This window comes from Gnatocerus cornutus, unplaced genomic scaffold, assembly GCF_029298725.1.
Source record: "Gnatocerus cornutus isolate USDA-ARS CGAHR unplaced genomic scaffold, icGnaCorn1.1 ctg00000234.1, whole genome shotgun sequence".
Lineage (NCBI taxonomy): Eukaryota > Metazoa > Arthropoda > Insecta > Coleoptera > Tenebrionidae > Gnatocerus > Gnatocerus cornutus.
In genome coordinates this window covers 37,050-50,061 of record NW_028275555.1, presented here as the reverse complement: position 1 = coordinate 50,061, position 13,012 = coordinate 37,050, and the positions used below count along the sequence as shown (strand labels likewise).

Below are 13,012 nucleotides of genomic sequence, written 5' to 3'. Positions count from 1 at the left end.
AAGCGATTCTTCTCACATTTTTTAGACTTTCCTTAGAGTTTTGAGAATTTCCAAGTTAATTCAGGGGTAAAAGATTCAAAAAAGTTTTTTTTTTCAACATACCAATGATAATAAATTACCAATGACTGAAAATTTTCATCTCGCAATTTCCAAAGACCTACGAAAGTGCATTTCAATTAAACCTCCAGTGCAGATGCACCGGTCCGAAAATAGACCATACCATTAGTCTTTGAACATCAGCCATCTGGTATCAGCTGATAACACTATGACCTCCGGAAAATAAATAACCCACGATTAAGATGTTTATTGTGGTCGACATTATTCCGTCTTCTCCATTAAGAAACAATGGATGTCATCCAAGTGACCAACACCGAAGTCGCAAAAGTCCGCAAGCACTTCAAAGTGAAAGAAGACGACATCAAACGCGACGTCAAAATCATCATCGACTGGATCAAACAACAGCAACATCTACCAACTATCGACGGTAAGTAAAAAATCCCCAAACTTAATTACAACATAAATTCCAGATGAAAACTTCATCGAACGCTGCTTGCTCCGCAACAAATTCCGTGTTGAGCAAACTAAACAGAAATTAGACGGCTATTGTACTCTTCGTGGGGTGCATCTCAACCTTTTTGAGGATTGGAAAACGATTATTCCGTCGCGTGAGCAAACGTACACTTTGCACTCTCGATGTGCAAAATACTAAAAGTGTCATTACAGGACCACGTTGCCTTTGCCGAAATTAACACCAGAGTTAGAACGTGTTATAGTGTGGAAACTAAAATCCCCAGATCCCAACGACTACGATATTGTCAGCATTGTTAAATATAACCTTCTTTTGTTCGAAATTTTGATCAGGAATGACTACGCGGTGGGTGATAGGTTTGTGGCGGATTTCACTGGACACACGGCTGCCACAATTGCGAGGAATAATCCACTAGTGATCTCCAAGTTCTTGTCGCTCTATCAGGTAGGGATTTTTACTAGATTCTTGCTTGTCATTTTTAGTGTATTTTAAAACAAGTTTCAGAGTGGCTTATGTTCCAGCACTAGCGCCACTATAAAACAAGTCCTTTATACTATTTTTTCGAATTTGCACCCTTTTTACACGATACACGATTTTTAATGGTTTTTGTAACTACGACTTGCCATTTGATTTTCAAATTTATTTTGAAATTTGACATTTATTTTTACATTTCACTGTCACTGAATTTTAACCTAACCTCACAACCTGTATTCACATCTGTTATATTTAGATATATTGTTGGCCGCAAAGGACAATTCAATTATATTGATACATTTTTTATTCACGCAGAAATTTATTAAACACGAATCGTAAATGGTGAAATTGACCAAGAACTTGACAGGAAACAGGTGACAGTCAGACTAATTAGTTCTGCCAACTTTCTAAAAACAAAATTTCCTACCTTGAGCACGATTCTAGCAAAATTTTAGAACATAAAGTAACATCTTTCTAATGCCGTAATATAAAAAACATTTTCTATCATTTTTAAACATCAGTCAACTGTTTTGATTTAGTTGTTTTCTTTTGACTTGCTTATTGCTTTAATTCGTTAATTTCTATTAAATTAAATACTTCTATAGACTGAAATAACAAAGTCAAATTAAAATGATTAAAAGTGAGAGAGTTTCCTGTCATTCTAAAAATTGTAATAACTTGTCGCATCTACCATTTTATTTTATTATTTTTATCTGCTAGTGACCCACTAATCATTCTTATCAATTTGCAACAAAGTCTATTTAGAAGGTCATCTAAAATTAAAAGCTGACAAAATTTCAGTAGGTTTTATTTATAATGTGCCCTAAAATGACTTGTTTGTCAAATACAAATGACTCATTTATTTCTGGCAATATCAAATTGAATTGACAGCGTTTGAAACGGTCAAGTGAAGAATCCAAAATGACAACTAAAAATAGTATTATTTAGTTATTTTCTATTGTTCCAAAATCAACTGATTGCTTTCATTTTTCAACTGAATTAAAAACGTTTAAATCATTTGAAATGAATTAATAAATAGAAAATCAGTAAAAATGTAGATTTTAGAAAAAAGTATTAAAAATGAAAGTAATGACAGTAATATAACAAATTGAAAGTATAATACAGAACTGTCATTCTATCTAAAACATTCAATTTGAAAAGTATATTGCGACTTAATAATGTCACTGTCAAATTGAATTGAAAACAGTAAACTAATAATGACTAAAATATGACTTTTTCTGTCATCCATCTCTGTAGATGATTTTTAATAGTGTTTTGTATTCTGTTTTTAAAACTTTCAACAATTGTTTAAGAATGACTGTTTTGCTGTCATTATTAAGTCATTTTAAATAATTAGTTGTAGGAAAATTATACCTGATGATCTTGATTGAAAAACAACAAAATCTTGTGCTGCTTAGATTAAAAGACGCTTAAAAATGACACTTTATTCTGTCATTATACATTTTTTTTTAATTTTAAATTAAATTTAATTTTTTTTAAAATTAAATAATTATAATCTGGAATAGCAATATTAAAATTACCAAATTAGATATTGATTGTACAAAACTGAGATAATTTCCTGTCATTTTATTTTATCTTTATCTGTTGGCAACTTTTAACAGTAATTTACCTGTTAAACTATCACTGTCATTATCAATTTGTATTAAGTGAGATAAAGTCAGTATGAAAAGTTAAAATTGAAAAATGACAAAGCTTAAACTTCAAAACATACTCAAAATTGCAAAAATTTACTTATTGATATATTAAAATGACTTATTTATTCTTGTCAATAGCAAATGGAAATGACAATTTTTAAAAAATAAAAATTTGCGATGCCGTTTGATCAAATAAAAATGAAATTTAATGCGTAAATCATCGATGTTTATAAAATTTTTACTAAATTTTTATAAAATATTTTTTCTGTCATTATCATAACTTTTGATTACTTATTTATTATTTGGAAACGGTAAATAATGGTTAAAATAATATTCTTAACCAACTGTAAGAATTTTATTTTCAATACAATATTTATGTGAAAAATGACAGTTATTTTTAAAAATTGCGGAACTTTCTGTCATTTAAAGAAATCTTTTTCAATTGTTCTTGTTCTGTTATTTTATTAATTATAAATGACACAATAGGTCTTATCATTATCAATCGAATTAAACTTTATCTCAAAATTCGAATTATTTCTTAGTTCTAGAAGACTATGGAAATATGACAGCTCGTAGTTAAACGATGTTTTTAACCCAACGATGGAGTTAGCTCATAGAACTAAAATTGAAAGATGACCATGCTTTAACAGATTCTTTGTTTATCTCTTAAATTTATTTATTTGTTATTGCAAAGATCAAATAATATTGACAGCTTCTCACTTTTTGTTATTTTTTGTTTCCTCTTTTTAATTTTATTTAAATTTTGTCATTATTATGTTATCTGAAACAATCATTTAAAGAAAAATTGATTTAGCAATGATTAAAAATGACTGGTGATTTTATTTGGTTTTTAAATGTGGCAAAAAAGACTTTTTTATCACTGTTGTTATCAAATACAACTTTGATTGTTTAAAACGACCTAATTTGGTTAAAATTAATTATTAATAAATATTTATGTTTTAAGTAAAAATAACTGTGAAATGACAGAAATTCAAAATTATGTGAAAAGTTGCAGAGATTTTCAAAAATTGTGGAAGTTATGGGAAAAGCATACTTTATTAGTAAAACTTTGTCCAAAAGTTGAGAATCACTAAAATTGTAAAATGACAGAAAATGATTGAAAAATGTCAAAACGTTAAGAATGACAGATATTTAAAATTAAAATTCACGCTCCTGTTTTGTATGCAAATTTGATATAAATAATTGAAGTTTATCGCGGTCATTCTCATTAGCATAACCCTAATTTTAAAGGGCCATTACAATATGACAGCTCAGTTAAAGGGTAACAGTGTCATCAATTGTGTCATTTTGTTAATTTTAAACGTTATTTCGTTACTTTGCTTTGACCTACTTGTTCTAGGCATAAACTAATATCGCAATGTCAGATCATAATTATTAAATTGATATTGACCGCACAAAAATAAGAGGATTTGCTGTCATTTAATTTTATCTCTATTTATTGGGAACAACTAATATTAATTATTGGCTTATTAACTGTCATCAAATTCTAATAAATGAAAAAGGCGATTCGACAGGTCATTTAAAATTGAAAGATATTGATTTTTGTTTTGCCATCATGCTTTGCTTTTAGGCAGACAGTAAAAATCACTGATTTAGCGACTAAAAATGATTTACTTATGTCAAAATCAATTGAAATTGACAGCTTTTGAAAGAAAAATATGACTAAAAAGACAATGTAACTGTTCTATTTTAAATACGAAACCACTAGTTATAAAAAAATGATTTGACAATGATTAATGTTAGTGGACGATTCTCTTATTACTGTCATTATCAAATTGAATTTTGTTTGTTTGAAACGACCAAAATATAGTTGAAATCATTGCTTAGGTGTTTTAGGTAAAAATAATTGTAAAATGAAAGAAATTTAATGTGAAAAATTAGAGTGATTTTTAAAAATTGCTGACATTCTCTTACTTTACAAAATCTCCTTAAATTGTCATTGTTTTGTTAAACCTATTTTTAAATTTGAAAGCAGTTATGGAAAAATTGATTTGACAATGATTAAAATTGATAGTGTTCGTCCCTTTAATTAGTCATTATAAAATTGTATTTTGATCGTTTAAAACGACCAAAAATGGTCAGAATCATTGATTGAGTGGTTTTGTTTTGGAAGAATTAACTGTAAAATGACAGGAATTCAAAGTTATGTGAAAAATGACGTTCGGTCACTTAGAAAAACCTTCCTAAATTGTATTTGTTTTGTCATTTTACATTTAACTATAAATGATTCAATAGTTTTTTCATTGTTAAATCAAATTAAACCTGTTATTCTTAAAATTTAAAGTATATCTCGCTTCTAGGAGGCCATGAACATATGATAGCTCAGAGTTGCCAACTTAAAATAATATTTCACGTGCTCCCGCCGCCATTTCGTCTTTATAATCTCATTTTAGTCTAATTTTTCTCCACTTTGATTCTGATTTTTTCATTATTGACCACTTTAGGGCGCCTACTCGGGCCGCTTTGTGGGCTGCGATTTCATCAACGCTCCTCCTTTTATCAACCTTTTGCTTTCAATTCTAAAAAAATTACTTCCTTCTAAGCTCTATGGAAGGGTAAGTTGATTCAATCTTTAATCTTCCTGATTGACACAGTAGACATTTCCAGATACGCATCCACAAAGACCTCAAATCTTTTCATAAAGTCGTCCCAAAAGAGTGTCTACCGAGGGATTATGGGGGCGACCTGGACACGGTCGAAAATTTAATAGGTAAGAAAAATCGAGCCCCCGAGAAATGAAACGTAAGTCGCAACTCGGTGTTTCAGGAAAATGGGACAAAGTCTTCGAACATAACCAACCGATTTTCGAATCTAACTTGAAAATGCTGTCCAATGAGAACCTGCGACTGGGAACCAATAAACAAAGCGACATGTTCGGCATTGCAGGGACCTTTAAAAAACTGAATCTCGATTAAGTAAATAAAAACTGTTTGTTGATACTTCTAATTATTTTTTTTCCTTTCGGTCGGTATTACATAAATTTGGGAACATCGAGTAAAAAAAATCGATGTTGAACTCAAATTCAACAAGAGCACACTTACATCGATGAAAACATCGATTTTGAAAAATAGTAAATAAAAAACACAATAGGTATAGCATAGTTTATTGTGAAAAACAAAAATAAATAGAAACCTTATTTAATAGACAAAATAATAAGTAAATAAATTATAAAAAAATAACAAATTCGAGATTAATAAGAATAAACAAAATTCTAAAGTACAGGGTGTCCCAGAACTCATGCCTAGTCGAAAACCGGGCATATCGGAAAAAGCTGTGAATGTGTAAATTGCTGAAAAAAAAGTTCCAACTTCAACAGAAACTGAGAAAAAACATGACAAAGTTGACCAATCACAAGGCCGCGTGGGACTGGTCTGGAGGCAGAGAGTTGAAACTAATATTACTAGAGGATGAAAAGATGGTAGAGGGGGTAACCAAAACTGTTTATGGAAGAGCGCCATATTGGAAATAGCCAAATGCTGTGTTTTGGGCATAGTGTAAATGGGGGTTGCCTACTAATAAGGGGGTGCATACAACATAAGTAAATAAAACTGTTGTTTTTTGAAAAGAAACATGTCTATAAATCATTAAATTCATTATTATTTTTTATCAACAATTGATAAACAGTTCAATATTTTGTTTAATTTAAATAAACTTAAAAAAATATTATACTAATTATGACACTGCCCGATAAATTCAAACTAATTTTATCTGCCCTTTTTGAAAGTTGATGTTTTGTGATCTAAAACAAAGTACAAAACAATTTTTTTACCTTTTACCTTCGTATCACGTACAACCACAATATGTCAATTCGAAAAATAATTAAAAAATATAGATAAGAGGTTTATGATATTAACGCATTAAATTTATTGTAATAAATATTTAAACTATATCAAGAAAAAACAATTAAATAAAAGAAATTATTATGCAGATCATAAATCATAAATTTATTGACCGCCAACTTTGATGCAAACTTTTGCGCTCACAAAAATTCGTTCTTTTTACATTAGTTTTGAGTTAATTGGATTTAAGCAGTGTCATTGAGTATAAAAATAAAATCAATGAGTGCAAAAGAGAGGCAATGTGTGTTGCTTTTTGATGAAGTTTCCATAAAAAAGCATTTAGACTATAATGAAAAGTTTGATATAATCGAGGGTTTTCATGATTTTGGTGATTTTGGTAGGTCCAAAGAATATGGTAATCATGTGCTAACTTTTATGGCTCGAGGATTGTATGACAATTGGAAAATGCCACTCGCCTATTTTGTTTCTAACGGTCCAATACATGCAACCAATTTAAAACAAATCTTACTTCAATGTTTGGATCAATTAAAGAATGTAGAGTTAAATGTTAAAGTCTGTGTATGTGATCAAGGAGGTAACAATAGGGGTTTGTATAACCTTTTAAACGTAACTTCAGAAAATCCATATTTTATTTACAATGAATGCAAAATTTTAGCAATTTTTGATATTCCGCATTTATTTAAAAATGTAAGAAATGTTTTATTGGCACGGGATATTATTTGTGACAAAAAAGTAATTTCATGGAAAGACATTGTGGCTACGTACAATATTTGCAAAAATAAAATATCAAATCCAATCACAAAAATAACAGAAAAGCATATTGCTCCAAACAATTTTCAAAAAATGAATGTTTCTTTGGCAACACAAATTTTCAGTCAAAAATTTTACGCTGCAATGTCCACATGCATTGAAACAAAAGAAATTAATTCTTCGACATGTAATAACACAGCAGAGTTTTTATTAAAAATTAACAATCTATTTGACAACCTTAATTCTAAATTAAAATATCACAAAAATCCCAATAAATGTGCCATCTCCGATGATAATCCTCAAATCGAAAAAAATTTATTAGACTCCGTGGAATGGATAAAATCTTGGGCAGTCCAAAAATATAAACCCTTTTGTTTCAATGGTCTTGTGCAAACAATTAATGCCATTTTAAATTTGTGGAGAGATAATAAAGAAAATTTTCCGTATTTGTTAACGAATCGATTAAATCAAGATCCGATAGAAAATCTTTTTTCCCAAATTCGTCAAAGAAGAGGTTACGATCCTAATCCGTCTGTTAGACATTTTAGATTAGCATTGCAAGGCATTATATCTACTGCGTTAGAAAAATCGACCGAGTTATCAAATTGCGAAATAGATGAAGATCACTACATTTCTACCTCAATTGATAATGATTTATTAAAAATGGAAAATCAAAATTTAAGTACTAAAGAGACTTTCTCCGAGATGTCATCCACATCTCCTTTAATGCCTCCTGTTGAAGTAACCGTCAGTGAAAAAATTTTGACCAATCCTACATTAGAAACTAACTCGGTAAATTATTTTACAGGTTACGTTTGTTGTAAGACAATCAAAAAATTCAAATGTACCAATTGTAAAAGTTCGTTACTACGAGATGATGGTGAAGACATTGTTCCAATTGAAATTTTAACATTAAAACGCGATTATTCTGAGAGACCTCACATTGAATATTTGAAAAGACCAAAAGATGAAACTTTTCAAATAGTCTTTATTTGCTTAAAAATATTTCAAGGGACTTTCTTTGAAAGACCTCACCTTTCTTCCATCAAAAATACCATATTATCTGTTATTTATGATCATCAAAAAGTAGCGCAATGGATATTGCAATACGAAGGTTGTTCAACGCATAGACAATATTTAATCGACAATTTAATTAGAACTAAATTATTTAATGTTAATAAACTGCTGAACGTAAATGTAAAAAATGTCAAACAGAGCAAACGAAAATTGAAAACTCTTTCGCATACATAACAGCAATTTTTTAAAAAGACTTTTATGTGCTATATCTTAACTAATAGCTAATAATTTGTTTATTATTATATGTTATGTTTATATAATATGTTTGAATAGAATATATTGTTTTCTGAGACATTTTCACTTTTATGGCAATTTCTCAATTGTCAATTGTCAATTTATTAATTAGGTAAATTATATTATGTCTGTTTAGCGCAATTTGTATTTTCTTGTAGGTACTTCATAGTTTGAAAAATAAAAACCTACGTATTCCGAAATTGTTTTACTTCTTGCGAATATTCGTTTGTTGAAACGATATATTCTACGAAATTCAATCCAAACTGTTTATCTGACCTGAACCTATCTCAACCCAACATGATATCATATTACCACTATCACCAACCTGTAAAGAAACTTCGTTCGTAGCAAGGAACTGTAATTTTGATGGTAGTGTGGAACTCTTAAAGAAAGGTGGCACCACTTCCTTACCACATACTGGCGGTTACAAAATTCCCATAAGCGTGGTTCCTCTGTTATTTTAATACTCAAGGGCAGTGTAAAGTATTTCGTTTTGAAAACAAAAAAGTTTAATACTTACAAAGTCATAAGCTTGATTTAAAAATTGGTAGCAAAACAAATGAATCGCAACAATTATGATGATACACAGGTCTTCTTAAATTACGAAAAAAAAATTATTTTTTTGTTTATTGTTTAATTTGTACATGCTGTAGACCAAAACTTTGCATAAAATTTGAACTACTTTCAATAGAAAGAATAAAAGTGATATCAAATTGATTGAATTCATTATTACTGGTGTTTAAATAAATCAATTTTGGTTCATTTTTGTCTAAAACTTTCCCCAGACAATTTAAAATGAAACTGTCTATTGATGTCGTTGAGCCGTATCTTTAAAAACATGGAAATAAATTGTTTAATCAGTACATTGAATCAAATTTGGTTGCATACATTTCAAGAAAGACTATTTCCAACATGGCGCCCTTGTTAAAACATCCCCACCATCACTTTTTCATCCTCTAGTAATATTAGTCTCAACTCTCGCGTTGGAATAACATTAAAAACTGTTGATTTCTTCCGAAAATATGAGGTTATTGCCTTAAAAATTGGGATGTTGTTAAATAAGTGGTTTCTTTAACAGCGAAGTAATAGAATCTCACCGACTAGCAGTTTACTATTGTGTTTTTGAAACACGAATGCTTAATCACCTAATTAAAGGATTGAAGACGACAAGAGAAGTGATGCAAGTGAAACTTGAATGAAATCTTAACCGAAATTTTGGCCTACGCGTCCACAAAGAAGTAGTAAATTCAAAATTTGATAAATTAGCTTTAACCTTAACCACTCTAGCTGGAAACTGTCTGATTTTACTTCATGAATGTTTGCAACCGTACTGCATTTGCGTAAATTAAGCACACATTACAAACTTTATGACCAAATGCCCTACTTATGTCAAACTCTGAAAGAATCTTCAAATTCTAGTATTGTTAAATTTTTGGCAATGAACTGTCGTCAAAGGCCAAACACCACTTTTCTTGTAGTTTATAAATAATAAGCATACAGCATAGATGTCTATCATTGCGAAGTCTTCAATGGCAACTTACGCACCAGTGTAAGAAATGACCGGTATCTCTTTTTTAGTGTTTTGCCAAGTACTTTCAATTTACAGTGCACTTTTTAAGAGCCAGCGAAGTTCAAAAATTTAAGTTTGTAGGTTAGTGTAAACAAATTTATTTTGACTTATTGACGTTTGACACAATATCCTCCTCTTCTTCAAAACACTCCAATTAGTACCAACTTTAATGAATTTTACTAACACAATACAATACACTGGTCATTCATGTATAATCGTTAACACTAAAATAGGGGCCACACTATCAATTGGCATGACATATATGTGCAGAAACGGCTCAGCGTACTTTAGGGATTGACTAGAGGGTTGAAGACCACTGGTTGACGAGCGATGAATGACAAGTGACACGGCGGCAGGAGAATTGACACAGTGGAAAGCCAAGTGGAGTGTGTCAACGGCGTTTCTTTCGGTTTCCCTCACTTGCTGGTTTCCTGGTTGGTGTTGTAAAGAATTTAATAGGCCGTCTTGTAGTTTTATTTTTATTTCCAAAAAACTGGTGGGTTTGACACCTGATGCCCTAACTTGTGACCCTTTGAAATCCTGATCACGGCACCATTTGTAAACGTTCTGAAGCTGCCGTCTTGGATGTTTGTTGATGATGTGGTTGATAAAAGATGGTTGAAATTTTGGTTGGAATGGACCCAAATGTACGTTGTGTTTTTGCTCAGAAAGAAAGAAAAAAAAAATTTAGAATCAAATTCTAAATCATTTATGTTGTATAACCCCAAATTCAGTGAGGCCGCAGTTTACAAGACAAATGAAACACAAAGAAATTCTTTCAATTATTGTTTATTAACAAAATCAAATCAAAATGATTTGAGTTTTGGCCGTCAATTATTTTGAACTGTTTCAAATTAAACGCTTTGTCGGAGACACCACTCTGTCGCAATTCTTAGAAATTTAGAACGGTTAGGAACTTAAGAGTTTTATGTTATTGCTCATTTAGCCCTTTTTTTCCTCGTTCTGCGTGTGTTTTCAGTCGCAATCGCCTTCTCTGGAATATCAGAGCATCGTGTGACTTGCAATGTTCAATCCTCAAAGTATATGAAGTTAAATTAAAACTTTGAGAAAAAAAAAATAGAATTTGGTTTGGTCTCGAATGGAATTAAATCTGCAAATGGATTTGCAAGAGACTCAAACAGAATCGGACTTCGAAAGTCAAAATTAGATTAAATTGAATTAATCACGTGTACAGTCGTGGAAAATTGCCGTGTCAGAAAGACACTTGAAATTGATTATTAATTAGAATCAAATTGAATAAATTTGAAATTGTACTACAATAGAGTTTTGGAAAGTTTCGCATTTTGTGGATGTGCAAAGGAGTTACAGCTTTCGCGTAACATTAAGGTACTGATTATTGGGATGTTCAGTTTTTCGCCTGGCAAAGCGACACGGTGTGGCGGCGGCAATAAGCGGCGGCCAGTAGCGGCAGTCTGAGGCGGCCAGTGGCGGCAATCAGAGGCGGCTAAAGAGTAAACGGTTGGCCAGAAGATACGTAAGGCGGCAATCAGAGGCTCGGACCTGTACGCTCACAACTGTGCAGAACCTTTTAGTGCCATTAGGTTTAGGTGTTGTTTGATTCAGGATCAAAATGCACAAAATAAAGTTGTAGTCAAATATTTTGACTATGAATGCGTTTTAACATGGAGACTATCGGACTTGCTAAGCAGCGCTGATTAATCCGGTCTCAATTAATGCATCTAGAATTGCACCTTGGTGACAAGTTCTAGGAAAAAATTGTCTTTGATTGGAATTACATGGTAATCGATTAATTCTCTCTATTGTAGTGGGTCAGAAGTCAATAAAATCGAGTAAAACTGACGAGCAAGCTCAAGTCAAACGCCTTAGCGTACGATTGTTTGACAAATCAAAATATTCATAGCGTCAGATGCATTGTTAGAGAAAAGCTGGAATCGAAATTCTTGTGAACGCTAGAATAGAATTTGATCATTTATTATTGATCGCCTCGCACTCAGAAGGAGCATAAAATGGAGGGAATCAATGGAAATGAGACAAGAGAAATTAGTCTCAGAATAAATTTTGATTGTTGAATCAAAAAAAAAAAAAAACAGAACTCATAGTTCTGACGACTGCACGGAAATTGTGAAATTAAAATTATTGTGTTAATTAATTTATGAATTAATTAACGAGAATTAGAACATCACACTGCAAGTACAAAATGGCGCCGAATATTCGTGGCGTCATCATCTCGAGCTGGCGGTACTCGTAAGATAATGCATGGTTCTCCTAGCTAATGAATTTCCCGAAGGCTTCACCCTAATTGCCTCAAGCTTTCGCGTAGGCTTCATCCTAGCTAAGTTATTTAACTTTCCCGAAGGCTTCACCCTAACTAAGGTTTATGATCGCTTCGAGGTTTTAGCAAATCTATTGGCTTATTGTTTCGAAGGCTTCACCCTATCTAACGAATTATATTCGCGTTGGCTTCACCCTAACTGATTGTTTCATTTCGTCATCGCTTTAAATGGGAGACCCCAAAACAGGTTAAATCTCATCCTCGCGATACATTTACAAACAAAAATCAAAGTAAGGAAGTGTGATCAAACTTACGTGGCAAATTGCACAGACACTTCACAATTACAAATCGAATGAATCGACTCGTATAGAAGAATCGAATGACCAGTCCGAATTAGAAAACAGAATCGAATTCGTCTCCTGTAGAACTTAGAATCGAATGCCCGAATGGAATCGAATCGAAAAATCCCCCGAAATCTTCAGTTTCAGCCCTTTTTAAAAGCTCGGTCGTACCCGACGCTATCTCTCGACCAATCAGCACTACCCTTCCAAAGGGGACGCTGTTCCCTATTGGCTGTTCAAGTTCTCCCGAATTTACTTATGTTTTGTTGGTGTCTCTTTCAAATTGTTCGATTGATTTTTGATTGAT

The 13,012-nt window shown here is 31.6% G+C and overlaps 1 protein-coding gene across 1 annotated transcript; it reads left to right on the top strand.

Moving 5' to 3' along the window:
* Positions 1-303: 303 nt before the first annotated feature.
* LOC148165722 (alpha-tocopherol transfer protein-like) lies at positions 304-5,618 on the top strand. Its single transcript, XM_088049681.1, has 6 exons — positions 304-484; positions 528-675; positions 724-973; positions 5,124-5,234; positions 5,287-5,389; positions 5,446-5,618. The coding sequence occupies exons 1-6, from the start codon at positions 346-348 to the stop codon at positions 5,592-5,594; spliced, it is 900 nt and encodes a 299-aa protein (XP_087905807.1). The 5' UTR covers positions 304-345; the 3' UTR covers positions 5,595-5,618.
* The last annotated feature ends 7,394 nt before the right edge of the window (positions 5,619-13,012 follow it).

Bases quoted from the DNA above. Each gene is read 5' to 3' on its own strand.
- LOC148165722 (XM_088049681.1), top strand. From the start codon at position 346: ATGGATGTCATCCAAGTGACCAACACCGAAGTCGCAAAAGTCCGCAAG. The intron at 485-527 runs GTAAGTAAAAAA...CATAAATTCCAG, and splicing joins ACATCTACCAACTATCGACG to ATGAAAACTTCATCGAACGC. The intron at 5,235-5,286 runs GTAAGTTGATTC...AGACATTTCCAG, and splicing joins CTTCTAAGCTCTATGGAAGG to ATACGCATCCACAAAGACCT.